The 26,386-nt window shown below is 42.7% G+C and overlaps 2 protein-coding genes across 7 annotated transcripts in view; one reads left to right on the top strand and one right to left on the bottom strand.

The window, feature by feature from the left end:
- SDHC (succinate dehydrogenase complex subunit C) overlaps positions 1–26,386 on the bottom strand; it is a 66,222-nt gene that overhangs the window by 17,307 nt on the left and 22,529 nt on the right. For 2 of the 4 annotated variants that reach the window (XM_049106844.1, XM_025420845.3), the window contains exons 5-6: positions 15,246–15,409; positions 10,942–11,784 (exon numbers count right to left, since the gene is read on the bottom strand). In XM_049106844.1, coding sequence (XP_048962801.1) covers positions 11,680–11,784; positions 15,246–15,409 — 269 coding nt within the window. In that variant the 3' untranslated portion in view covers positions 10,942–11,679. Of the gene's footprint in view, positions 1–10,941; positions 11,785–15,245; positions 15,410–26,386 lie in introns of those variants that run through there. The other 2 variants (XM_049106846.1, XM_049106845.1) reach the window with 1 other exon arrangement.
- Positions 5,522–25,424, top strand: CFAP126 (cilia and flagella associated protein 126). 3 transcript variants are annotated; one of them, XM_035711245.2, is made up of 5 exons: positions 5,522–6,456; positions 7,625–7,966; positions 8,473–8,649; positions 23,334–23,397; positions 23,914–25,424. In XM_035711245.2, exons 1-5 carry the CDS (start codon positions 6,211–6,213, stop codon positions 24,081–24,083), a joined length of 999 nt encoding a protein of 332 aa, XP_035567138.2. In that variant the 5' UTR covers positions 5,522–6,210; the 3' UTR covers positions 24,084–25,424. The 3 variants fall into 3 exon arrangements, with proteins under 3 accessions (XP_035567138.2, XP_035567137.2, XP_025276628.1); XM_025420843.3 differs by lacking the exons at positions 23,334–23,397; positions 23,914–25,424 and adding an exon at positions 8,960–9,374 and having other exon boundaries at positions 6,315–6,456; positions 7,625–7,687; positions 7,886–7,966; XM_035711244.2 differs by lacking the exons at positions 23,334–23,397; positions 23,914–25,424 and adding an exon at positions 8,960–9,374 and having other exon boundaries at positions 5,590–6,456.

Consider the following 26,386-nt stretch of genomic DNA (forward strand, 5'->3'; position numbering starts at 1 on the left):
GATCTAATTGACTCTATCAAGACTCCGAAACTTGCCAGAGAATTTGACACGTGGCTGGAGGGGTTGTAACCTCTTTGGACGACAACTGGGAAATGTCTATGAAAATGCAGCACCTGGGCAGCCCGCGTGGCTCAGCGGTTTAGCACCACCTTCAGCCCAGTGCATGATCCTGGGGATTGAATCCCACTTCAGGCTCCCTGTGTGGAGCCTGCTTCTCCCTCTGCCTGTGTCTCTGCCTCTCTCTCTCTCCCTGTGTCTCTCATGAATAAATAAATAAAATCTAAAAAAAAAAAAAAATGCAGCATCCTTTGGGTGCCTGGCTGGCTCAGAGGATGGAGTGCACAACTCTAGACTTCAGGGTTGTAAGTTCAACCCCCATGTTGGGTGTAGAGGTAACTTAAAAATGTAATACCCTTTGTATAATTTCATTTCTACAAATTTATCCCACAAGTATGCTCACAAAGATGCAAAACAACACATGTACAAAGTTATTCATCTCTGCATGGTTTCAACAACTAAATGTTCAACAACAGGATACTGATTAAAGTGTAACACACTAAAAAACAAAACAAAACAAAAAAGTCTAACATATCATCTGCATAATACTACCCAGCTATAAGAAGGCTCTTTACTCACTAATATGTAATGCTATTCAATATATATATGTGTGTGTGTGTGTGTATATATATATATATTTTTTTTTTTTAAGATTTTAAGTAATCTCTACACACAATGTGGAGCTCAAACTTACAGCCCTGAAATTCAGAGTCACATGCTCTGACCAAGCCAGTCAGGTGCTCCCAAAATATATCTCTTAATCTTAATGTAAGTAGCATGGTATGTTATAATTTGTGTAAAAGGTAACAGGGATGAATAAAATATATGTTTCTATTTATTATTTCTATTTCTTGTATAGGCATACAACCTTTGAAAAAATACACAAAAACTGGTAACTGGTTGTTGGAAAGTTATTACTTTTTTTTTTTTTTTTTTAAAGATCCACTGGTTCAAAGCAAAAGCAGGAAACCTTTATCTTCTATGGTCTTTCTCCACTCAAACTGACCAATATTCTTTTCCTCCTTCTCATTCTCTATGACATTAGTAAGACTGACTAGTTTGCAAAAAAAGGTACAAGCCCAACTTAGATATCCAAGGGTGATGGTTGCCAGCTAGGAAACAAATCATGCTGGCTGGCTTGCAGAGAATAAAACACTCCAGTGAAAAACAGATGGAAAAAAAAAAAATCTCTATTTCTGACCACATTCTACCTTCCACATTGTAGGAACCTGTAAGGCCCAAACTATACTTACTTTTGGGATCTGTTATAAATCTCCTATATCTTTATAATAAATTCCCCCTTTTCTGTTTAAGATAACCTGAGTAAGTACCCCTTTTTACTGGGTGGTCTTGAGTGATGCCAAAAGTACTGAGCACTCACTATGCCTCGGTATCCTCTGGGGCATGTCACAAATGTTTAAGGCTCACAGACAACTAAGACTATCCCCATTTCACACCCTAAGGGAATTGAGACGAGAGACATTAAGTCACTTGTCCAAGGTCACACATTTCAGCAGAGCTAGAATTTAAACCAGGCAGTGTGACTCCTAAGTTCATGCAGGTGGTTGCCCTCGATGAGGTACAATTTATACACTACCTATAGGTAACAAAGTACACTTGTAATTCAATGCAGATGATCATAATCCAAAAAACAAGATTTCCTGAGGTCTAATTTCAGGCATCAGAGAACTGAAGCCAAAGATGAGAATATCTTGAGGCATGTTTTGTGAATGGGACCTTTATGAGGCTTTCCAACTTTGAAAAGGTTGAATCTGGTCTAATGAAAGACCATCATCACCATCATCACTGGTGCCTGAAGGCAACCAATCTAAAGAAAGACTAAACTTGAATACAGTTTTATTAGAAGCTTGAAATCGTCTGTTATTATGATCTACAATTTCCTAGTGTTTATGAAATTCTAACTAAAGAATTCACACAGGACCAAGCCAGGATTGGATTTTAAAGAGACAACCTAAAATAAGCACCTCTCTCCCAAGAACAATGGGTTAGAGGATCCAGAAACAGATCCAAATAAATTTTGTTTTAAAGATTTTTACTTATTTATTCATGAGACATAGAGAGAAAGAGAGGCAGAGACACAGGCAGAGGGAGAAGCAGGCTCCATGCAGGGAACCTGACGTGGGATTCGATCCCGGGACTCCAGGATCAGGCCCTGGGCTGAAGGCTGCGCTAAACCACTGAACCACCCAGGGATCCCCCAGATCCAGATAAACTAAGGAATAATTACATTAAAGGTGGCATTTCAAGTCAGAGGGGAGTAGATGGTTTATTCCATGAATGATGCTCAGACAACTAGTTAGGCATCTGGAGCCTGATCTCAGTCTAGTCACCAAAATAAATTCTAGGGGGAACAAAAATATAAATATAAAAACAAACTGCATGCATTATTATTATTATTATTTTTAAACTTGTGTTTTTTCTTTTTTTTAAGATTTTATTTATTGATTGATGAGAGACACAGAGAGAGAGAAAGAGGCAGAGACACAGGCAGAGGGAGAAGCAGGCTCCATGCAGGGAGCCCGACATGGGACTCGATCCCGGGTCTCCAGGATCACGCCCCTGGCTGAAGGTGGCCCTAAACCTCTGAGCCACCGGGGCTGCCCATGAATTATTTTTTTAAACATTGGAATTTACAAAAAGCCATTCAGGGACACCTGGGTGGCTCAGCGATTGGGCGTCTGTCTTTGGCTCAGGTCATGATCCCGGGATCCTGGGATCAAGTCCTGCATCAGGCTCTCTGCATAGAGCCGGTTTCTCGCCCTGCCTGTGTGTCTGCCTCTCTCATTGTATCTCTCATGAATAAATAAATAAATAAATTTTATCTAAATAAAATCTTAAAACAAAAACAAAACCCAAAAAGCCATTCAAAGGATAAGATCCTGAAGCAAAGAAACAAAGAGCAATAAATTTGACTACATAAATATTAAAGACATGTCCATGGTGGAAAAGAAAAAAAAAAGGCCACAAACAAACAAAAAAATTAAATGACAGATACACTGGCAGGAAATGTTTGCAACATGTTTGACAAAAGTACTAATTTCCTGAATATACAAAGAGTTCAATGAACAGATTAGCAAAAACAATCAACAGCCCAAAAGCAAATGGCAATAGACAGAGAAGGTTATTTTTAGGGGAAAAAAAAAAAGAAATAAAAAAGCTCATAAACATATGCAAAATAATAAAAAACCCACAGAACTTAAAAAATGCACGTTTATTTTTTTATTTTTTTAAAGATTTTATTTATTTATTTATGAGAGACAGAGAGAGAGAGAGACAGAGACAGAAGCAGAGGGAGAAGCAGGCTCCATGCACGGAGCCTGATGTGGGACTCGATCCCAGGACTCTAGGATCATGCCCTGAGCCAAAGGTAGATGCTCAACCACTGAGCCACCCAGGCGTCCCCAAGAAATGCAAGTTTAAAACAATGCTACACCATATTTTACCTCCAACATAACAGACAATATAGTGTAATGCTTAAAACCGAAGGCTCTAGAGTCAGAATACTTAGGATTAAATCCTCACTCTACTCCTGTGTATGTTCTAAAGTTTCCTTGCCTAGAGTGGTCATGAGAGCCAAATGAGAAAATGTAATAAAAACCAATTAGAACCGTGGCAGGCATATAGTAACTATGTTCATTCTTATTCAGATTGACAGAAATAGTAAAAACAGGAGTAGTGGTGGAAACAGAATAGAGGACCAGGCCTTCTCATATACTGTCAGAAGATGTATAGCCTGGCACAGTGTCTTTGGCAACTTGACACTGTCTACTTGCATTCTAAATTCCCTTTTAGAAATGTATCCTATCGATCACATATGTTCCTAAAATTATATACATATCAGGCAGCCTGGGTGGCTCAGCGGTTTAGTGCCACCTTCAGCCCAGGGCGTGATCCTGGGGACCCGGGATTGAGTTCCATGTTGGGCTCCCTGTATGGAGCCTGCTTCTCCCTCTGCCTGTGCTCTGCCTCTCTCTGTCTTTCATGAATAAATCAATAAAATCTTAAAAAAAATTATATATCTATATCTATTAATAAAGATATACATGCATATATAGTTTTTCACTGCAAGAATGTCTGTAACAGAGGTGCCTGGGTGGCTCAGTCCATTAAGTGTCCTACTCAATTTTGGCTTAGGTCATGATCTCAGTTTCAGGAGATCAAGCCCAGTGATGAGCTCCCCACTCAGCAGAATCTGTCTCCCCTCTCTCTTGTTCTGCCTTCCCCCACCGCAGCTCATGCACACACTCTCTCTCAGATAAATAAATCTTAAAAATAAAGAGAGAGAGAATGTCTATAACAGCAAAAGACTGGAGATACCCTAAATGGCCATCCAAATGGCCATTATTTATAATACAAATAAATACACGATAGTGCATCCTAAAATGGAAATGGAATAATATACTACCATGAAAAAATTTCCCAAGACAGTCAAAAAAGCAGTCATAAAACAATGTGGATATCCTGCCAGTGTTAGTGTTAGAATGCATGGAATACTTCTGGAAAGCGACATAAGAACATAGTAAAAGTAGTTACTATAGGAACAGCAATTAGCAATCGCCCCTGAGGGGCAAGACTGGGAGCTGAAGTCAGAGATTTGCTTTTCATTAAACATCCTTCCATAAAAGTGCAACTATCCCCTCCCCACCCGATGTACATTACTTTTTCCACTAAACAAAAACTAGGTGATCTTATTTATTTTTAGGGCAGCCCTGGTGGCTCAGTGGTTTAGCGCCACCTTCGGCCCAGGGTGTGATCCTGGAGTCCCAGGATCGAGTCCCACATCAGGCTCCCTGCATGGAGCCTGCTTCTCCCTCTGCCTGTGTCTCTGCCTCTCCCTCTCTCCTCTGTGTGTCTGTCATGAATAAATAAATAAAATATTTAAAAAAAAAGATTTATTTATTTATTCATGAGAGACGGGGGGGGGGGCAGAGATACAGGTGGAGGGAGAAGCAGGCTCCATGCAGGGAGCCTGATGTGGGACTCGATCCTGGGACTCAATCCTGGGACTCCAGGACCACACCCTGGGCCAAAGGCAGGCGCCAAACCGCTGAGCCACCAAGGGATCCCAAAACTAGGTGATTTTAAAAAATAAAAATGTAGTCACCAGGTAATGTTACAACTCTATCAGAAAAGCACACCAGCTGAAGACAGAAGTTCCGAGAGAAATGCTGGTTGCCTGACTATCCCTGTAGCTTTGAGGACCACAATGAATACCCTAGAGCAGAGTCCTCGGGTCTGCAGGCTATCACTGTAGAGTGCCGAGAACCACAAGGAGGAAGCACACAAGTCCTGTTTCCAGATCTCGCATCTGTTATCCCGATGTTAACTACCAGGGCCTCCAGAACAAGCGTATGCAGGTGTATGGAGTGTCTGAGCGCTGAAGTGTAGGAGTGTTCTTATACTTGGTGTGTGTTGGGATGATGACTTTGAGGGGAAAGGAAGGTAGAGGGACTAACTATCCCTTGTGACGGTCTCTTGGTTCTCAATTATTTCTTTGAACAACTTATTTGTTTTTTCCTTTCACCTTAACATCTCATGTATAAATAGATTTGCAACTCATAAAGTAGTTTCACTTTCTCATTAATTCTGACAATCCAGGATATGGATACAATAATGCCATTTTAGAGGAGTCTTGGAGGGGTGGCCCAGTCCCATGAATACTAGGTTTGTGTCCTGGCACCACCACTTGACTCTCCAAATCAGGAGCTTTCCATACCATGGCTTCTCCATCCCTGCCCGATCTCTCGCCACTAGATCCTACTACTACCTCATCCCTGCCAACACCAAAGCAGTAAAGCCTATAAATTGAGTCTCACTATACTAAGTACCCACTATGCAATGGTATGGACTAGACAGCTCACACTTTATCTCCTTTACCCTGTAAAGACAGGCTCTATTATCTTCACAATCTAAATGTGTCCACAGAAGTTAGAAGGGGAGCCAATTGTTTAATGTCACACAGCTCCTATGTTACTATGCCGAGTGAGGACTCAAACCCCAGCGTCTGGCTCTAAAGTCCGCTATACATGAAAGCACACTGCCCCAGAAACAGCTCTTAGTGTTCCATAGTTTGTTGAGATGGTTAAAGACCACAGTCAAAGACAATCTGTAAGTTCCTAAGTAGGGTAAGTTATGCTATTAAAAAGACAAGGCTGCTCTTCAGCTAATTTTCTCCTGTTGATTTACTTTGTCTTTCACATCTCTGAAATGAAAACAAACCTAAATTTCAAGGGAAAGGTTGGGGCAGTGCCATCCAGGAAAGTGAGACAAGTAAAGGGCCGGGCAGCCCCGGAAGGCCCGCCTTCTGCGGTTGCCAGGCAACAGAGGAAAACAGCAAAAAGTGGCAGGATCATGGCCACGAACTACAGTGCCAACCAGGTAAGTCCTTTTTCCATCTCTAACGTTCAGTTTTGCCTTTTAGATTTTACCTTTGGACTTCCCTTCCCAGAAGATTCTGATTTTTGAATGAATAGCTGAAAGTGGGGTGAGATAGTATTTTTCACGTCCTTAGCTCCTCAGGGTAGAGAGGGCCCACGGACAAATGAAAGGTATCTCACGGTTAAGTTTGTAGGATGGATACGAGAGACCAGCAGAGTTTTTTCCGTAAAGGGCCAAAGGATAAGTATTTTATTTTTAGGGCCAAGTGACAAAATTAGAGATGTAGGTACAGCAAGAGAAAATATTTTTCCATAAAATTGACAAAATTCAAAATAGCATAATTGTAATTTTTTGTAATACTAATGAAAAAAAAAGAATTCTTTTGGGATGAGAAAACACTTCACTTTATTGGGATACAAAGCTACTGTTCTGGGCAGCCCCAGTGGCGCAGTGGTTTAGTGCCGCCTGCAGCCCAGGGAGTGATCCTGGAGACCCCGGATCAAGTCTGTCAGGCTCTCTGTATGATGCCTGCTTCTCTCTCTGCCTCTCTCTCTCTCTCTCTCTGTCTCTATGAATAAATAAATAAAATCTTAAAAAAAAAAAACAAAGCTACTGTTCCTTTTTATCAAATCAGTTGCAAATATTCATCTATAAAAACCATTCTTTGCTTTCTCAAGTCATCCCAAGACAGACAGGAGGATGGATGTGGCCCATGGGCCACAGTCTGCAGACCCGAAGTCTACACCAGGGCTGCCCAACAAAAAGATAATGAGAGTCATAAATGTAATTTAAAATTTTCTAGTAGCTACATAAAAAAAATTAATTCTAATAATATATTTAACCCAGTAAGTCTAAAATATTACTTCAATCTTTAATCAATATTTAAAAAGTTATAAAAAAGATGTTTACATTTTTTTTGTACTAACTCTCCAAAATTACAAAGCACCTCCATTGGGACTAGTCACATTTCAAATGTCCAACAGCCACACGTGACAAGTAGTGCCATGTTGAACAGCATACATTTAGGCCAAAAAATTACATCCCTTCTATAGTGAGTTAAAGTCTAGCTTGGCTCTATAGGCCTTTTGGTCCTCAACTCTAAAGAACTGTGCCTCGTCATCATTTCCTGGGTATGAGGCCTTTGAACGTCACATCTTTCTCTCCACAGTATGAAAAAGCTTTCTCTCCCAAGTATCTGCAGAACTGGTCTCCGGCCAAGCCAACAAAAGAGGTATTGCATGTGCTCCTGCGGAGCCAGTATCTGATTCTTCCCACCATATCTGTAACTCACTGGCACCTAATTTCTTTAGCCTCCTCTAAATTCCCATATCCTTCTCTCCCTCAGCACTTAGCTCAAATCCCTTGGACACCTATTCTCTCCTTTCTATTCCATTTTTCACAAGCACTTCTCTCCTCACCTCCTCCTCAGAGAATTTCTTCCCAAGAAGGCTACACTCAGATTATCGCCAATGATCGTGGTCATCTGTTGCCTTCAGTGCCCCGGTCCAAGGTGAGATACTGATCCCCATTCCTACTGGGGAAGGTAAAGAACTAGGGCACAGAATGGGAGTAATTGAGATGGGAGGTCTGCAATTTAGCGCAGCCACTATCCGGAAATTAAAGTTCAGTCTCATTCCCATTACAACGTGACTGCTCCTAAACTTCCAGCCAGTTTATCCAATATAATAAAGTTGCGCTTAGCACCCAGAATTCCTCAAACTGATGAATGAACACCTTCACATGATGATAAGACTTCTGCAGGGGGCACGCTGCCAGACTTAGCCTAGGGACACAGAATTTAAGTGAAGCCAGCAGAGCTAATGTGATGCAGAAATTAGAGTGATCTAAATGAGGAAGGGGGTAAAGGATGAGTGGGGAGACTGGGAGCCCGTTTTCAGTCTGATTTCAGCACCACGCATCACAAGGTCGAAGGGTGGGAGGAAGAGAACACATCTGCCAATAGGTCAGCACTGGGAGTGAGATGCTGGGTGAAGAACCTCGTCGTCTTCCTTTTAGGAGAGTCCCTGGGGATCTTTCATGGGCACCTGGCAAATGCCTCTGAAGGTACCCCCTGCTCGGGTGACCCTGACCTCCCGTTCAGTTGCTGGTGCTGCCTCCCTCACCAAATGGATACAGAAAAATCCAGATTTGCTCAAGGCCTCCAATGGGCTGCGTCCTGAAATCTTCGGCAAGGTAAGTATTCCTCCCACCTAACCTCAAATCCTATTATCTGCATTTCTTTTCAACCTCAGAAATGCCTCTGGTTATGCCACCACTATTCCAGCAGGGGGAACCTCTACCCAGCTCTGTCTCACCTTGCCTAGTCCCCATCCGCTGACCCAAAGAGATGAGCTAAGGACCTATTTCCCTCACAGCACAAAAATGACTGGATCTGTCCTTTTGTCCATGGTACAGGGAGATAGGGAATTGGAATTCTAAGATGGACTGGAAATGATCTAGGCCAGACCAGAAACATGATAGTCTCTTCCACTCTACCCAACAGCCTCATGATCCAGACGGTCAGAGGAAACTTGGGAAGTCTCTTACAAAGACGGTACAACAAGCACCAAGTCCAATCATAATTCCAAGCTCTCCAGCTGCAAACCTCAACTCCCCAGACCAACCCCAAAGCTCACACCCCTCTGCAGGTCACACTCCAGGTCCCCAAAGCCCAGTTAGCTCTCTTAAAACCCCACCTGGATGCCCGTGTACGCCAGAACACTGGGCAAACCCTAGTTCAGCTGAGGTCCAGAGATACAAACTTGGAGCTCCAGAAGCACCGCAGGACCACACTGAGAAAAAGCTGTCTAGAGACTGAGTGAAGTCGGCCAGACCTCCCCGTGAGGAATGTAGAACAGGGAAAGTATAGGGTGGGAATAAAGGCAAACTTGGAAAATAAACATCATTTGTTGAATCTATTACTGATTGGAATGTTCTCCTCCTGTTACGGCTGCCTCTTACAACCCATGACTAGGAGGTGGGTTGGGGTAAATAAAGTAGGAAAAAGATCATGATGGGGGCTCAAGGTGGAACATGTTTTTACAAGGACTGAGTCAGTTTTGCTCCAAAAGTGACCAAGACTAAAACTATAGCAAAAGAAACCTCCCAAAGAACCAGTTTCTTACTCTCAACCCCTCATTTTTCATCCTGAGCATGCACAACTACAACTTCCAAGTCAGAAATACAATTGCTTATTAGAGTATGCATGTCTGGAAAAGATGCGGGAAGAGGAGGTATGGAAAGTCAGCACAGAAGACACTACCCTCATCTCTGACTTCACAGCTGATGACAGAACAGAGGGCAGACCAACTAGAGTTATGAAAGTAAAACTCAAGCAAAAGTACCTATGTATGTAGTTTGAAAACTGAAGATACAGAAGGGATTAGAAGAAAACCAGAGAGAGATAGTAAGTAGTTATTCAGGGCAGAATAACAACTATGAGGACCACTCTACCCCAACCCCAATCACCCAAATGGTAAGAAGCCGCCAAAAAGGTAAGAAGTTCCCCAACCACTTCCCAGCTTCCAACATCTGCTTATCATTCTCCTATTCTGTGTCTTCCTCGCGCTGGCTGTTCAACTGCATGCCCTTGCCAAGCTTTTCCCAGCTCCAATGCCAAAGTGTTCCCTTGCGAACACTTGTCCCCTACTCCAAGGAGAGGCACAGAGGACTTAGGGTTTAAGCTGGAAGAAGGCTACAAAGGCTTCCCAGGGCTAGTCTAGCAGAAAGGGAGAAGTGATCATCATGTAAAGCCAAAGACCACTTGGGGGCCGTTGAGGAAGACGGCTGAGGTAGCAGGTCCCCATGGCCTTAGCTTTCAGGAGGTCTTCTTGTCCAACTGCCACTAATTACAGTCATCATTCCTCCTCTCTAACCCACAGCTCTAACCGGTTTCCCAACAACTCCAGACAAGATCCATCTGTTACCCTTGAGATTCCAAAGACTATCAAAGCAGCACTCCTGCCAAGGTAGTTAGGGATTTAAGAGGCTGGCCCACGGGGGTTTTAAAAGCAGCAAGTTTCTCCATCAAATTACAGATTTTTGCCAGGTCTTCAACATCCCTCCTCTCTTATCTCGGCTCTCCTTTCTCTTCCAGTCTATATACTTAGCTCATCATCCCTTAGCTGCTACCTCCACTGGTCCTCTGGCTCCCTTACTGGATCATCATTTGCTGGACTCTACCCTGAGGTCTATGAGCTGTTCTCACTGGGATTCAGGACCCTGTGATAATGCAAAGCTTTCCACATGCTTAACCTCCTTTCTCTTGCTCCTTCCTTCTCTGAGGCTTCTGCACAATATTCAATCTCTGGTTACTTGCATTTGATTCCCTAAAAATTGTTCCAGTGGTCAGCTGCAGGACAAGCTGTTTCCCTCCTGAGAAAGGTCAGAGTGGGAGATGAAAATGCTTAGGACCAGAGGAAAAAGGGAGGAAACTGGCTCCTCCCCAACCACGATTCTCTTGGTTTCTCTAGATTTCAAGGAGAGTCAAAGACAAAATGAGTATTTTAATTCAGTTTCAGAAACAGATGTCACATGAATTTGGATTAGAAAAGAGCCTTGTTTTTCCAGAAATGCAGGGGGAAAAAATAACCCTTAATAGATTCAATGTAATTTTCTGGATCTTCCCTTTGCTCTAAAAGCTATATATCTTCTCCCCAAACCTGCTTTAAGAGTCAACTGACCCTCCTGATCTCCCTCTAGCTGGGACAGGGTCATTCCCCTCCACCCCCATCCCTCTTCTTTCAGCCACACTGTGTGGGTGCTGAAGACCCTGACCAATGAACAGAACTGTCCTTTAAGCTAGCAACCCACAGGCAGTGGCACCCACAGCCCCACTCCCAGTCCCCACGGCAGAGGCCACAGAGCTGGCATTGTTTCCACTGTCACAGGAAGAAGGAGCCAAAAGCTGACTGTCAGCACAAATCAAGGCCCAATATGGAGAGAAAATGAGGGCTTCGAGGCCCAGAGTAGGCTGCAAGCTAGGGGCAGGAAAAGGGAAGTTTTGAGTCATTCCATCTTCAGAAACAAGGGAGCAAAACTGGACCCTTTCCCGCTGCTATAGTTCTATTAGGTACTGTTTCCCTAAGCTCCAAGGGAATATGCAAGCACAAAAGGGTCTAAATAAATCAGGAGAATTTTGCCTTGGCTGGAGAAGAGAGTGACAAACAGGAAGATAGGTCAGTGAATCATTTATGGGAAGACAATGCTGGGAACTCCAGCTCTTTACATGGCTGCCAGCCCTACAGAGGACAACACAGTAAGAACCAAGACAGCCACTCCAGACTGGTACAGCTGGGGAATCTTCAGGCCTTTCCCTAGGTCCCATATCTGCAGAAAAAAGAAAAGAAAAAAAAAAGGAAGAATTTCAGCAATCAGCATCCAGGGTACTCTCCTTTCTAAGAAAGGAGCTCCACCTCACGGAACGGGCCACTCCTCCCTGCGTGGTTCTAGGGAACAGCACTTCAGCACCCACCTTCACCTTTCCCAAAACCCACAACACGGTACCCACCACCCTCACAGTGACAGGAAAAGGTATACATACAAAATATAGCCCATACATATAAAAGCTTCCAGACCTAAGAGATAAAATTCCCTCATGATAACACAACCAAATCAATGCTTCCCTAAGTGTATTCCTCCACAAACTAGTTCCTCAGAATGCTAAAGGTGTTATATGGGGGAGAAAAGCTTCAAGGTCAAATAGATTTAGTAAACATTTAGCTGGGATCCCTGGGTGGCACAGCGGTTTAGCGCCTGCCTTTGGCCCAGGGCGCGATCCTGGAGACCCGGGATCGAGTCCCACGTCAGGCTCCCTGCATGGAGCCTGCTTCTCCCTCTGCCTGTGTCTCTGCCTCTCTCTCTCTCTCTGTGTGTGACTATCATAAATAAATAAAAAATTAAAAAAAAAACATTTAGCTGCAAGACAGGAATATAAGATACATGATGATTTCTCAGATAGTCAGGCACAGACCTCCCCTCCCACCACTTGAGAAGTAAGAGCTATCAGAGAACTAATATTCTAAAAACAAAAACAACAACAACAACAACAACAACAAAAACCCCTCTGGGATCTATAACACTAATTCCCAATTTTGTTTGACAGTGTATTTATAGCAAAAGTTCATGAAAGAATAAGCAATATTTGCCATTAGTATGTGTGCTGCATTCTACATATTATATGCTATTAAACTTCCGGGGTGTGTGTGTGTTTTAAAGTAAGCTCAACGCCAAATGTGGGGCTTAAACTCATGACCTCAAGATCAAGAGTCATATCTCTACCAACTGAGCCAGCCAGGGGCCCCTAAATTCCTGGTTTTGTTGATAACAACCCACTAAAAATTGATTTTTTTTTCTACCCACTACATCAAAACCAGGGTTTTAAAAACACTGATCTAGCTTCTCTTGTGCTCCACGGATACTAATGTATTATATTCTAAGTCATTAAAAGATCCCCTAAGGCAAAAGTAGAATTTTTAGGTTCTATGCTTTCCACACTTGACTGCCCCAATACAACACAAATGCCCACACTTCGTGTTTTTGTTTTTTTTTTAAAGATTTTATTTATTTATTCATGAGTCACAGAAAGAAGTAAGAGACAGGCAGAGGGAGAAACAGGCTCCCCAGGGTAGCCCAATGTGAGACTGGATCCTAGGACCCCAGGATCCCACCCCAGCACACTTTGAACATTAAACTAAAGGAGTAATTAAGAGAAAAGTTAAGAGGGCAACCCGGGTGGCTCAGCGGTTTAGCGCCACCTTCAGCCCAGGGCGTGATCCTGGAGTCCCGGGATCAAATCCTACATCAGGCTCCCTGCGTGGAGCCTGCTTCTCCCTCTGCCTATGTCTCTGTCTCTTTCTCTCATGAATAAATAAAATCTTTTTTTTTTAAAAAAAAAGAGAAAAGTTAAGAGCTAGAGGGAACGAGGATGGGGGAGTAAGGAATAAGCCTCTATTTAAGTTTAGATTAGGAGTCTAGGAGATTCCACTATAGAGCTATTTGGCTTATACAGGCACAGTGTTTTACCAAAAAAAATCAAGTCCTACTGCCTGGTGGTGATGGGGAGGTACTGTCTAGAATGCCAGGGACCCTGTCACTTCCCACTCCTCTATATCAATTCTGACCAAGTTCAGAGGGGCAAAAGCTAGGACTGTCTATCATGGAGAACAGATCAAATCCTGTCCCACACTCAGAGCCAGTACTTGCTACAAGAAAAAATAAAAGCAGATTCAAGGGCTTAAGAAAAGCCTTTAGGCTCCTCACTCTTCTCAACAAAGAGATTGCCATGACAGGCAGGAACCCAGGCAGAAAACCTTGAGTGAGTTCTGAGATTTTGCAAAACCTCTTCCCCTCCCCGCCCCCTCCCTTCATACCGAGACAAAAGCAAATATATGGCCAGCCCCACTAGAGCCAGGATGTGAACAGAGGAAGCTGATCAGCTGATTTTCATTAGAGGATTTGTTCTGTGGAATAAGATGTCATTAATGGAAATGCCCTCCCTCTCCATCCCCTCCCGGAGGGAAGTGAAGTCATTGTGAATCAAACTGAACACTGCCCCAGGGAACAGCTATAGATACACTTAATTAAATAGGTCATTTCATCTCTCACTTTTCTGATTCCATTAAACTGTTTATTGGACCAGACTGAAATTCCGAAAGTGCTTGTCTCTGGATTCTGATGTGGAAGTTATAAAGGTCAGATTAAGGCAACAGTATCCACCTCCCAGATGGCTCATGTTAGGAAGGGACTGAAGACAAGACAGAATGGAATCATAACTCTGTTCTTGGGAAAGAAAGCAAGACTAAGGGTAGGGAGACCACAAAACATGAAATCTTAAAATGCTGGAGGAGGGACTGATCTCTAACCTGGGGTAGGCATGATTGAGCTTTAATTCCTTTTTAAAGAGAAGGAAGGGCCCCTGACTCTGACTCTTGGTGATCAGGATCTCAGGGTCCTGGGGTCCAGCCCTGTCTAGGCTCTGCACTCAGGACACTCATCTGCCTGTCCCCATCTCTCTGTTCCTCCCCACGTGCACAGGCTCCACATACACATGTACACACTCTCAATCTCTCTCTCTAATAAATAAAATTTAAAACAAATAATAACAATTTTTTTAAAAGAGAGAGAAAAGGAGACACTAGTTTTGAATTGACCCAAAAGTCACATAGGAGGCAGCACGGACAGTTTTCAGGCCAGTGTTTTTACTTTATCCTTTATCCAAATACTCCTTACCCCCAATATTAAAGTCTGGGATCCTAGGTACCCAGTTGCTGATAAAATTGGCCCTATTCTCTCCAAGAGTTCAACAAAACCCAAAAGCAGTTAACACAATCCAATGTCAAGATGACAAAAGTTAATATATATGGCTCCAGCTGCACTTGTCACTCTGGGTTGACAGGAATGTTATACTGAAAGCAGTGACCACCTAGCTCAGAAGCCCAGGGGCTAGCATAGAGCCTGACACATAGTAGGTACAAATTAATTATCTAGTCAATATGCCTTCTATGTCAGTGGGATGACCTGGCTTCAGGGGTCTCTTTTAGTCTCTTAAAAACGGGACAGTTCAAACTGAGACCTTGCAGGTAATGACCAGACCTACACCCAGAGCTCAGCTGGACACCAGCAGGGCTGTCAAGAAGCGCACATGGGTCTAGTTTAGCTTTCCCCAACAGGCCCCTGAGCAAAGGTCCAGACAACAATAGGGGCAGCATAAACCCAGGCAATGAAGGAGAGAATCCTACACCCCCCTATACCCCCTTCGCCCAGAAAATGTATATCCACAATTAACTTACCAAATGTCGGATCCCATTCCAGGTGTGATACATGAGAGGGAAGACAAGTGCAAACTTGGCTGTGTAGATCAGAGATGGTCCCAGGCACAGGGACTTCACAAGTTCCAAATGAGACTCAAAGTTTCCAGGGACCAACAGGGCAGACAAGCCAAAAAGAGAGACCCCTGAGGAGAAAACCAAGTAAGCCCATTATAGCTGTCCACCAGCTACTACTACTAGGACACAAAACTGGGTTTTATAGGGCAGCCCTGGTGGCGCAGCGGTTTGGCGCCGCCTGCAGCCTGAGGTGTGATCCTGGAGACGGGGATCGAGTCCCACATCGGGCTCCCTGCGTGGAGCCTGCTTCTCCCTCTGTCTGTGTCTCTGCCCCTCTCTCTCTTTGTCTATGAATAAGTAAATAAAATCATTAAAAAATAGAAAAAACTGGGTTCTATGACGTGCCCTGGCACCTCATAGGATTCTGACCCATGTATCTTACATTTGCCATACATATTAGCAGAATATTCTTCCTTTCATCAATTCCTCTCTACAAAGACTTCACCTGCCACTTTAGAAGCCACCTTCTGACTGTACCTACATTATCATCTCAGTAAGAAAAAGTAAAAACAGTATATTCAGTCCAAGGTAAAGACTGAGAAAAAATTTTAAATCATTCAAATCTCTACCACATACACAAAAAATGTAACTCAAAATGGATCAAAGACCTAAACGCAAGAGCTAAAACAATAGAACTCTGAGAAGAAACTACAGGAGTAAAATCTTCAGGACCCTAGATTAGACACTGGCTTCTTGGATATGTTGCCAAAACCATCGTGACAATAGAATAAATTGGACTTTAACAAAGTCAAAATTTTTCGTGCCGCAAACAATGTCATTAAGAACGTAAAAAATGAATAAAAGGCAGCAGAGGGACCACAGTCGATGGTAGTGTAACAGTAGGCATGGTGACAGATGGTGGTTGCAACTGTGCTGGGCACAGCATAACTTACAGAGAAGCTAAATCAGTATGTCCTACACCTGAAACCAACGTAACATTGTGTATCAACTATACTCAGACTGTGTGGTAAAAAGACAACACAAAGTGAGAGAAAATATTGCAGATCATATGTCTGTAAAGGATGTGCATCCAGAATATACTAAAGACTTTTTCAATTCAAAGATAAAAAGACGGCAGCCCGAGTGGCTCAGCGGTTTAGCGTTGCCTTCGGCCCAGGGTGTGATCCTGGAGACCCAGGATCGAGTCCCGCATCGGGCTCCCTGCATGGAGCCTGCTTCTCCCTCTGCCTGGGTCTCTGCCTCTCTCTCTGTGTGTCTCTCATGAATAAATATTTTTTAAAATAAATAAATAAAATTAAAAAAACAAAGATAAAAAGACAACCCAATTTAAAAATGGGCAAGGATTTTAAATAGGTATCTCTCCAAAGATAAATAAATAAATAAATAAATGGCCAATAAGTATATGAAAAGATGCTCAACATCATTAGCTATTAGGGAAATCAAATCAAAACCATGATGAAAAGTTACTTCACACCTACTAGGATGTTATATCTAAACATAAAATTATGTGTACTTATATGAGATACATACATTTATATAAATATCAAATGTGTTTAATATTTTTTTTAGACAGAGAGAGAAAGAGAGAGAGAGAGACCAAGCCATTTTGGAAAGCAATCTGGCAGTTTCTCAAAACATTAATAGAATTAGGGTGCCTGGGTGGCTCAGTCGGTGAAGCGTCTGCCTTCAGCTCAGGTCATGATCCCAGGGTCATGATCCATGGGCTCCCTGCTCAGTGGGGAGCCTGCTTCTCCCTCACCTCTATCCCTTTCTGCATGGCGTTTACTCTCTTGCTCTCTCAAATAAATGAATAACGTAAAAAAAAGAAAAATTTAATAGAATTGACATATGACCTAGCAAATGGACTTCTAGGTATATATGCAAAAGAAATGAAACATAAGTCTACACAAAACCTGTACACAAATATTAATAACAGCATTATTCACAATAGCCAAAAATGGAAACAACTCAAATACCCATCAATTTATGAGTGGTTAATTAACTGTGGGACAGCTGTCCAATGGAATATTATTCAGCAGTAAAAAGAAATGAATACTAACACATGCTACATACAACATGGATGAACTTCAAAAACATAATGCTAATGGGATGCCTGGGTGGCTCAGCAGTTGAGCGTCTGCCTTCAGCTCAGGTGGTGACCCCGGGGTCCTGGTATCAAGTCCCACATCAGGCTCCCTGCGGGGTGCCTGCTTCTCCCTCTGCCTGTGTCTCTGCCTCTCTCTCTCTCTCTGTGCGACTATCATAAATAAATAAAAATTAAAAACAAACAAACAAAAAAAACAAAAAAAAAACAAAACAAAACATGATGCTAAGTAAAACACACCAGTCACAGAAAACCACATACTGCAGAATCTGCTTACATGAAATGTTCAGCCCAGACAAGTCTCAGAGACAAAGTAGGTAAGTGGTTGCCTTGGGCAAGAGGATTGGGAGGAAAATGGGGAGTGAATGCTAATGGATATGGGGTTTCCCTTTGCAATGATTAGAATGTTCCAAATCTTATTGTGGTAACTGTTGTGCAACTCTGTGAATATACTAAAAAACCACTGAATTATACACTTCACTCAAGAAATTTTTTTTTTTTTTTGAGAGAGAAAGAGAGGGAAACATGAATGGGGGAGGGGCAGAGGGAGAGAATCTCAAGCAGGCTCCATGCCCAGTGCAGAGTCCCACACGTAGCTCGATCTCACCACCGTGAGATCATAACCTGAGCCAAAATCAAGAGTCAGATGCTTAACTGACTGAGCGACCCAGACACCCTGAATTATATACTTTAAATAAGTGAATTGCATGGTAGGTGAATCATGTCACAAAGAACTGTTAAAGAAACAATCTTTACCACAATGACTGCTACCTAGTTTCCACCTCTACACATTTCTACCAGTAAGTGTGGCTCATTACAGAGCAATTCTGAACAGCAGGGTGAAGAGCATGGCTTTTGAAATATACAGGATTATTTTAACAAGTATCTAATTTTCCATTTCCTCTCAAGGCAGCAGAGTGATCAAATTGTGACAGCTCAACACTCCAAGGAATTTGTTGAAAGTCAGGTTATTGAGATGGCTATGCAAACTCTTTCCAAGATCCTAAAGAACATGAACTATTTATAGTAGTAGTAGAGGGTGGAAAACAGCATGCACAGAGTATAACTTCTAGAGGTCCGTTCAGTTCTACTGCCGTCCAGTGAGGCAACCATGCACTCCTGTATTTCTTTCACAGGGATTTACTGAAAGCATTCTTTGTACTAAATCTGTACGGAATCTGTGGAAGGGAAAATGAAGACCTGGTCTTTGCCCTTGAGGAGCTTACAGTTTAGTAGGAGAGACACTTAAGTAAATCAATTACAGTCCAAGGTAAGGTGCTAGAGGGTACTAGCACCATAACAAAGCCCTGTAACAAAGGCATATGTGTGCACAGGGTGCTGGAGAACAGAAAGTAGTAGAACAAGCAAAATCCATATGGTAGGAGGGGAGAGTATTCTGAAAAGCTTTTTCTCAGGGGTGTACTTTAGCTAAGTTTTGAGAAAAGGGATTATGGGGTAAGGAAATGGGGAGTGGCAGGACACATCAAAGAGGGCCTTATATGCTAAACTACAGAGTTTAAACTTGATCCTACCAGTCAAGGATGACAGATTTCATCCTGGTGCCAAACAGCTCATCTCAGTACCAACCCATATCAATTAATAATAGCTATCTAAAGTATTCTGAGACATCCAGATGGCCAACGGATACATGGAAAGATGCACAATATCACTAATCATCAGGGAAATGCAAATCAAAACCACCATGACATATCATATCACATTAGTCAGAATGGCTAGTATCAAAAAGAGAAGAAAGACCAAGTGTTGACAAGGATGTGGAGAAAAAAGAAACCTTGCACACTAAGAATGGGAATGTATGTAGTATGGAGGTTCCTCAAAAAAATTAAAAATAGGGGATCCCTGGGTGGCTCCCCGGTTTAGTGCCTGCCTTTGGCCCAGGACGCGATCCTGGGGTCCCGGGATCGAGTCCCACGTTGGGCTCCCGGCATGGAGCCTGCTTCTCCCTCTCCCTGTGTCTCTGCCTCTCTCTCTCTATCATAAATAAATAAATAAATCTTTAAAAAGAAAAAAAAAGGAATAAATTTGAGACTGGAATCCAGCCTAACCTATAAAAAAAAAATTAAAAACAGAAACACCATATGATCTGAAAATTCAACTACTGGATATTTACCCAAAGAAAACAAAAACACTAATTTGGGATGCCAGGCTGGCTCAGTTGGAGGACTCTTGATATCAGGATCGTGAGTTAAGCCCCATGTTGGTTGTAGAGATTGCTAAAAAAAAATAAATAAACTTTAAAAATCCCACTAATCCCTTATATTTATGGAAACATTATTTATAATGGCCAAGTGTCCATCAGTGGATGAATGGACAAAGAATATGTGGGAGTGAAGGTGGTAGGGGGAACAGGTGAAACAGATAAAGGGGATTAAGAGATACAAACTTCCAGTTATAAAATAAATAAATCACAGAGATGAAAAGTATAGTACAGGGAATACAGTTGGTAATACTGCAATGACACTACATGGTGACAGGTAGTGACTTCACTTATCCTAAACACTGACTAATATATAGAGTTGTTAAATCAATACTGTACACCTGAAATTAAAAAAAAAAAAAAGTGTTACAGTGGGAAGGATTCTTAGACTGCATCATACATAGAAACAATGGCCTGCCCTGGCCTCAGGAGGGGATGGTTACTTGGGTCAAAAGTGGCATTCCTAATGGGACTGGTAAGTCATCAAGAGTTTTATTTATTTACTTATTAAGATTTTATTTATTTATTCATGAGAGACAGAGAGAGAAGCAGAGACACAGGGAGAGGGAGAAGCAGGCTCCCTGCAGAGAGCCCGATGTGGGACTTGATCCCAGGACCCCGGGGTCACGACCTGAGCCAAAGGCAGACTCTACTCAACCACTGAGCCACCCAGGTGTTCCTCACGTCCAGTGTAACACTTTTTTTTTTTAAGATTTTATTTATTTATTCATAGAGATGCAGAGAGAGAGAGAGAGAGGCAGAGACACAGGCAGAGGGAGAAGCAGGCTCCATGGAGAGAGCCTGACGTGGGACTCGATCCCGGGTTTCCAGGATCACGCCCTGGGCTGCAGGCGGCGCTAAACCACTGCGCCACCGGGGCTGCCCCAGTGTAACACTCCTGATGAGGGACTAAATTAAAAAAATTAATGAAATAAACAAAAACTTAAAAAAAAAAAAACAACTGGACAGTCATATGGTCAGATATGCCCTTTGTAAAGGTCAGCCTGGCAGCAACAGGGGAATAGGTGAGAGGAGTCAGTGGAGGCAGAAAGTCTGAATAGGATGCTGTAATAATTCCAAGTCTCCAGCGGATGAAGGTGATGGCTTGACTGAAGGTAGTAACAGGGAGAATAGAGAATGGAAAATTCAGTACAATTTGAGGATATGGGGTAAATGAACTAAGTCAAAGACTGTGGTTTTGCATGGGCTACTAACGAGATAATGCCCTTCACCTATACAGGGAATGAAGGAAATGCAGGCTGTTTTTAGTTTCATTCAGTTTAGATTTGTCTGAGGACTGATGTTGATCACTGTACAGTATCGCTAGGCTGGAGGGACCCAAGGAACATCACGTGAGGATATGCAATACGCAGCTGGCTAAAGATGTAAAGCTAGCTGGGCTCTGGCTCCTGCATGTGAGCAATGAGTGAGGTTTAAAGCATGGATGGGGCAACCAGGGAGGCAAATCCACTTGACTATGAAGTCCTCAAGGGCAAGGGCCATGACTCACTCATTTCTGTAACCAATAACCACAGCATTTCACACAGTGAGCAGCGCAAAGCCAATTCTCAAGTCTACTGGGTCGAGGAGTACAGCTGGCAACGTGGGACTTGCGACTTGAGACTGAAGTGGGGGCCACCTGTGGTGTCTGTGCTAACTCTGAGTAGTGAGTATCAGCACCACATGGAATTGGAGACATCCAGCTGCTGTCTGGAGAACTGGAAAATCTGTTGTTAAACAAATGTTGAGAAACATGCATTTAAGAGATGCTCAGTGGCTCAGTGGTTGAACATCTTTGGCTCAGGTCGTGATCCTGGGGTCCTGGGATTGAGTTCTGCATCAGGCTCCCCGCAGGGAGCTGCTTCTCCCTCTGATTTAGGTCTCTGCCTCTCTCTGTGTCTCTCATGAATAAATAAATAAAATTTTTTAAAAAAAGGAAAAACATGCATTTGGTGTCAGAAGTGTTGTGAATAAAATCAGTTCAGGAAAGAGCCTTTTTTGAAAGAACAGAGAGGCAGCCAGCCAATAAGGTCTCTTTTGTAATTACGTCTGGATTAGAATTTGTGTAATGATCCCCAGATCTCCTTGACCCCCCAGAGACATCATTCATTTATTTTTTCCTGACTACAAAAACATTGCAAAGAACTAAACATACAGAAACATATGGTTTAGAAAAGTTCCCCATAATCTCACCGCTCAGAAATAACCATTTTGTGTATATCCAGAGACACTGTCATTTTATTTATTTTAGTACCCAACTCATCAGAAAAATACACCTCTTTCAAATATAGTTATTGCTACAGCCATCGTTTACTTAAAATTTAAGTAATTAATCTTCATAACAATCTGAAAAATTAGTACCACCTTCGTTTCACTAACAGCTGAAAAAAAATGAAGTTCAGAAACATTAAGAAGTGTATCCAAGTGTACTGAGCATTAAGTGAAGGGGCAAGGATTCGAACACAAAACCCAGATTCTTTCCACTAACACTTTTTTCTTAAGCGCATATAAACTCCTGACTCATAACTGTTCTTTTAGACTTGCTGGTGCTTCCATCAAAAAAATACTGATCTTGAAAAAACTGGCTTGGGATTATACAGTAGAATGGTGTTGAGAACAGCTTTTTTTTTTTTTTTTTTTTAAACATTTTATTTATTTATTCATGAGAGACACACAGAGAGAGGCAGAGACAGAGGCAGAGGGAGAAGCAGGCTTGCTGCGAGGAGCCTGATATGGGACTTGATCCCAGGACCCAGGGATCATGATCTGAGCCAAAGGCAGCTGCTCAACCACTGAGCCACCCAGGCCCCCAGTGTTGAGAACATCTGATTTATTTTGAGACATTCGTTTGCTTTTGAATGGATTTAACTAATTGACAAAATTCTGTAACATTCATTGAAGCAAAGGCTGAAGACACTGCTGTTCACATCCTGGGATTTCCATTAGTTCTGACTCTGGGAGGTTATCTGACAGTAGGTGGTATTATTCTAAGATGAGGCAGTCCTATCAGCCTGGCCTTCCAGAGGTTAGGGTTGCTCTGAGGGTCTATTCCTGGGTCTCAGTGGTCACACTGCAGTCACATTGGGTGCCCAGATCAAGGCTGACTCTGTGTGCACATCTAAGGCACGTGTGTGGCTGTTGAAGTTTCAGAGCTGGAGGTTTTGCCCTGAAATTCAAAGAACAGTAGAGGGGCTCCTGGGATCTTCTAACTTTCTATCTGTCCAATTGTCAAAGATCCTTGAATCCTCTCAGGTCATATCTTCTTCCCAAATCTTCTCAAACTATCTTAGTTCATAGTATCTCAGTGTTCTCAGTAATGTATTTCAGGGTGCCCCTAAGCTAAAAGATATACCTAACAGTTTTGTTTCTTAAGTAATCGATTCAAGCAACTCAGATGTATGCCGTGCTGGGTACAGAACAACATATCCAACCTTGGGTATCAGACTGGACAGGAGCATCATCATTTCCTGTTCCACACTGACCTCCAGGCTGAAGAATCAGCCCTTCAGTGTGAGCCTGTTTGAATGCATAGGCAAACCTACCGCTCAGGCAGTCAGCTTCTTTCCTGGAAAAGCCAAAGCCTTACATACAGACTTATTAAGTAATTACTAGAACGCTGAAGTGGCTGTTTTTTTTTCCTCCTGGGCTTTTCGTGAGATGGGCCATTAGTCACTAATTCTCAAAATGTGATGTGTTATGTATCCCTTAGGAATCGTGGTCACTGAGGGAGGATAGAGGAAGTAGCAAGAATACAACCTCTGGGGCCAGGCAATGTGAGTTCAGTCCCCACTCTGACACTAACCAGCTACTATAGCCTCACTTCCTCTTCTGCTTATATTACTACCCCTTTTAGATTATGAGAATTAAGTACTAGATATGAAGTTCCTAATACAGGCCTGGTGGTGATTATTATTTAATGCTTGGATATTTAATTCCATGCCATTTAGAAAAATATCATTTGTAGTTGGAAATCTCATTCTCAGCCTGTCCTACTTCACACTGCTACACCTCTGCCCTTGCACTACACTAAGATGAAGCTGCCAGAACCCACGGTCGCCAGAACAGAAAATGCTTCTCAGAAACGTTTTACTTCTTCTCAAGGGAGGAACGCTCCTAACCCTGCCCCACTCCAGAGGCTTCGGGGAAGCCACTAACTCGACTTAACATGATGAGATTACTGCAAGGACACTTCAGATATAAGAGCAATTGGGTATTGTCACCCAGAATTTGAATCATTACTTGGACAGCTCCACCAAGGCTCTTTCACATGTTTTCATTTTCATTTGCAGTGACATCTGCAGGGGCTTGCTGGGAAGAAGTGCCTGAAAGAGCTCATGATGGCTCCTGGAAGTGGCTGCAGGATATCCTGACCGCCTGCCCCGTTCTGTATACAGCACTTTACTGCAGTGGAGCAGGCCGGAGCTGGTCCTGGCAGCCAAGTGAAGAAAGCCCCATTTAATTTGAGCAATTAGATAGGACAGCTTCAGTGGCTTTATATTCCCGAATTATACTGCTTAGCTGTTAGAGGGTCCCTCCTCAGGCTCTGTGGTTCTAGGAGGAGTGGCTATTGCCCGCTTCCCGGTATCCTAGATATTAATTTGGTTTCCTCTCATAAATTTTTCACTTGTAATGAGGAAAGCTTTGGCCAGTCACTTTTGATTACATTAACTGATTGGTATTCCTTGTTCAAAGATGTGATTCGATAAGAAAATATATATTTGTTTTTTTCCCCCAGTTCCAGGCACATAGATCCTGAAAGCTTTGGAACCTCTAGAGTGATTAAGTATCTTTACTATGCTGGTGACATATGACAATGACTGGTGGCTGGGGGGCTCTAGATAGCTTCAGGATGAGGGCCTGTTGACAGAAAGATCAAGGCAAGATTGAGGGTTAGAACTTTCATCCCTATCTCCCCATCCCCACCCCTCACATATCTGCAAAGGAGTGGCTGGTGATTGAGCTAATGGCCAACAATTTAATCAATCTTGCCTAGGTGATGAAACCTCCATAAAAGCTCCTGAACTATAGGGTTTGGACAGCATTCAGGCTGCTGAACACATGAGGTACTGACAGGGTGGTGTTAAAAAAACAACAAAAAAAAGAACCCCAAAAAACCACAGGCCTAACACGACACTTAGGCCAAATCAGCAAACCTAACTTAATGTCTAACTTAACTGCAGTTTCAACTCTCCAGGAGTGTAACCTTTAACCAGTCAACAAGGAAATTCCTGGTCAATACTAGGACATTTACTGATATATACCTTCCACTCACCTTAGGAGGGTAACCTTGCCTAAACAATGCATTCCTTGTTAATAAATAAATTAAAAATAAATAAATAAATCCTTCCCTTTCTAAAGATTTTATTTTTAATTAATTGCTATACCCAACATGAGGCTCAAACTCACAACCCCAAGATCAAGAGCCTCCTGCTCCACTGACTGAGCCAGCCGGGAGTCCCTGTTTGTTTTTCAAGATTTTATTTATTTATTCATGAGAGACACAGAGACAGAGGCAGAGACAGAGGCAGAGGCAGAGGGAGAAGCAGGCTTCCTGAGGGGAGCCTGATGTGGGATTCACTTCTAGGACCCTGGGATCACACCCTGAGCTGAAGACAGACGCTCAACCACTGAGCCACCCAGGCGTCCCTGTTTTTGTTTTTTTTAAAGATTTATTTATTCATAAGAGACACAGAGAGAGAGAGACAGGCAGAGACACAGGCAGAAGGAGAAGCAGGCTCCGATCCCAGGACTCCAGGATCATGCCCTTGGCCGAAGGCAGGCGCTAAACCGCAGTCACCCAGGGATCCCCCCATTTTTGTTTTATAAAGCCTTCTCTCTACCTTTAAAAACTTTGTCTAGCTCAGCTGAGCATCTCCTTGCTAGATGGGATGCTGCCCAATTCATGAATCAATGAATAAAACCAATTAGATCTTCATATTTACTCAGCTGCATTTTGGTGTTATCTAACACCAGAAAGGGCACGGAAGCTCCATGCACACTCCCCGCTCTCCTCCCTTATACCTTGCCCTACATTTCTCTTCCATTTGGCTGTTTTGAGTTGCTCTGGTGAGCTATTCTAGCAAATTATCGAGGAACCTGAGGAAGTGGTCATGAAAACTCTGATTTATAGCCAGAATTAGATCTAGTATTTAACTTCTCATGATCTTTTTTTTTAAGGTTTTATTTATTTATTCATGAGAGACACAGAGAGAGAGAGAGAGAGAGGCAGAGACACAGAGAGAGGAAGAAGCATTCTGGACCGTTCTTATACCCACCAGAGGATACTATATACTTCACTCATAGCTGCATTCCTCTAAAATTTCTGCTACTTAGCATCCATCTGTTCTTCTTCTAAACTCCTTATTTTTATTGTTGTATGTCCTACACCTTGGTCATTGCCCTCCTCCCCACTCCTTCCCACCAGCCTCACTCACGCTACAGCTTAGCCTAGCCCCCTCCCATTCTCAAGGTATTTACCTGGTTTCATCTAGATTGCTACAATATTAGTCACTGTAGAAAATCATGAGTATTTTAATCCCTACAGCATCCAAGCAATGGACGAGTGTTACTGGCCTTACCTTTCTATGTTTTATTTATTTTTTATTTTTAAACAATATTTATTTACTTAGTTGAGAGAGAGAAGAGAGCACAAGCAAGGGAAGAGGGGGAAGCAGGCTTCCCATTGAGCAGGAAGCCCAGTGCAGAACTCCATCCCAGGACCCTGGGATCATGACCTGAGCCAAAGGCAGATGCTAAACCAAC

Source organism: Canis lupus, chromosome 38 (assembly GCF_003254725.2).
Source record: "Canis lupus dingo isolate Sandy chromosome 38, ASM325472v2, whole genome shotgun sequence".
NCBI classification, from domain to species: Eukaryota; Metazoa; Chordata; class Mammalia; order Carnivora; family Canidae; genus Canis; species Canis lupus.